Below are 1508 nucleotides of genomic sequence, written 5' to 3'. Positions count from 1 at the left end.
CCTGGAGTGCCGTTGGTGTTTTAAGGAGAAAGTAAAAGCTATTTTCTACATCACTCTGCAAAAATCTTTATACCTGACGTTTTTCTTCACTGAGATTATCACTATTAAGCATGCAAACCAGAAATCTTCAACAGACTTATTATCAGACATTAACAATAACAAATACAATATCTATTATATTGGTTATACCGTTTTTGCTAGTCAAGTAGTATTATTTAATTGATTCAATTGATAAGCCTTTAAAGACCTAAGGAATACGTTGAGAACTGAAGAATGTCACACCTTGGAAAAAAGATCAGAAAAACATATAACCCACAAAAAATTATCAACTACATACATTTTTTTTATTTTAAATATAATAAAACGTTAAAAACGAAAACCCAATTAATTTGTACGCATATTTAAGTATATCCGACATAATTCTATATGATGAATTCATCATAACATTCTGTATAAATGGTAAATATTTATCTAGTTTTAAATAAACTCCTGGACTGTCTGGTCCTCCACAGGAAAATCCCCAAGAAATAATTCCCACTTGCACATTATGACATAACAGTGGACCACCGGAATCTCCCTGGCATGTATCTATACCTTTAAATGACAAAGTACAGATTTGATCATTGCTTAGAACTACTTGTTTGAGGCCAAGAGTAAATCGACACTCCTCATCTGACAACATAGGTACTTTGGCACATTGCAGATCAAATAGGTCTGGCACCGTGTGATTTGACATAACTCCCCAGCCCATTATTAGTCCTTGTGAGCAGTAAGGCGCTGTTTGTTCTTTAAAATCATATTCTTTAGTAGGAAGCGTAACAAATCCAACATTTGGGCTACTTTCAATAGGTTCCTTTAAACTTATTAGAGCAATATCAGCTTTGAAAGTCCGAGGATTATAATTAGGGTGGACAATTTTTCTATTTACTGGCAGCACCTCTTCAGCCTTTAGACTCAATGATACCAAAACGCCATAAATACCATCTTGGTGCTTTATACAATGGGCGGCGGTTAAAACCCATCGTTCATTAAGTAAGGATCCCCCGCAAATCCTCATCCAAACATTCTCCGTTTTTCCTGTTATTAATACCATAAACGGATAATCCTCAGTAGAACATGAGATTCCTCCATAAATACGGCTATCTAATTTTTTCTTTTCTCCTTTTCTATAGAGAGGAAGAGAAAATCTCGCAGATGTATGTCGAAAAGATGCTTTTCTTAAAGAGTAAGTTATTGTAATAAAAAAACACAAAAAACTGGAAAGTCTCATTGCATGGGTTACATTAAACGTCCAGAATGATTGACAAATAAATAAGTGGGTTAAGAAAAATAAAAGTCAAAGTAGAGCAATTAATTTATGGACGAATACAATAAATTAAATTTATGACATACAGGCATGTAAAGTTATTTTTTTAGCGGTTGCTCCTGCATAGTAATATTAATATTATTATTTCGGATTTAGAAAGCTGATGCTTTAGGGATTTTATGATATAATAAGGGTTACCGAG

The 1508-nt window shown here is 33.4% G+C and overlaps 1 protein-coding gene across 1 annotated transcript; it reads right to left on the bottom strand.

Annotated features, from left to right (window-relative positions):
* Positions 1-330: 330 nt before the first annotated feature.
* Positions 331-1288, bottom strand: LOC126733904 (anionic trypsin-2-like). The gene has a single exon (XM_050437352.1). It carries the CDS (start codon positions 1268-1270, stop codon positions 350-352), a length of 921 nt encoding a protein of 306 aa, XP_050293309.1. The 5' UTR covers positions 1271-1288; the 3' UTR covers positions 331-349.
* Positions 1289-1508: the final 220 nt, after the last annotated feature.

The sequence above is a fragment of the Anthonomus grandis genome, chromosome 3 (genome assembly GCF_022605725.1).
Source record: "Anthonomus grandis grandis chromosome 3, icAntGran1.3, whole genome shotgun sequence".
NCBI lineage: Eukaryota > Metazoa > Arthropoda > Insecta > Coleoptera > Curculionidae > Anthonomus > Anthonomus grandis.
The sequence above is the reverse complement of the archived record's forward strand: the minus strand, read 5'-3'. Positions and strand labels throughout refer to the sequence as shown.

What these genes read in the sequence shown, in the direction of transcription:
- LOC126733904 (XM_050437352.1), bottom strand. Translation starts at nt 1,270, where the DNA reads ATGAGACTTTCCAGTTTTTTGTGTTTTTTTATTACAATAACTTACTCT.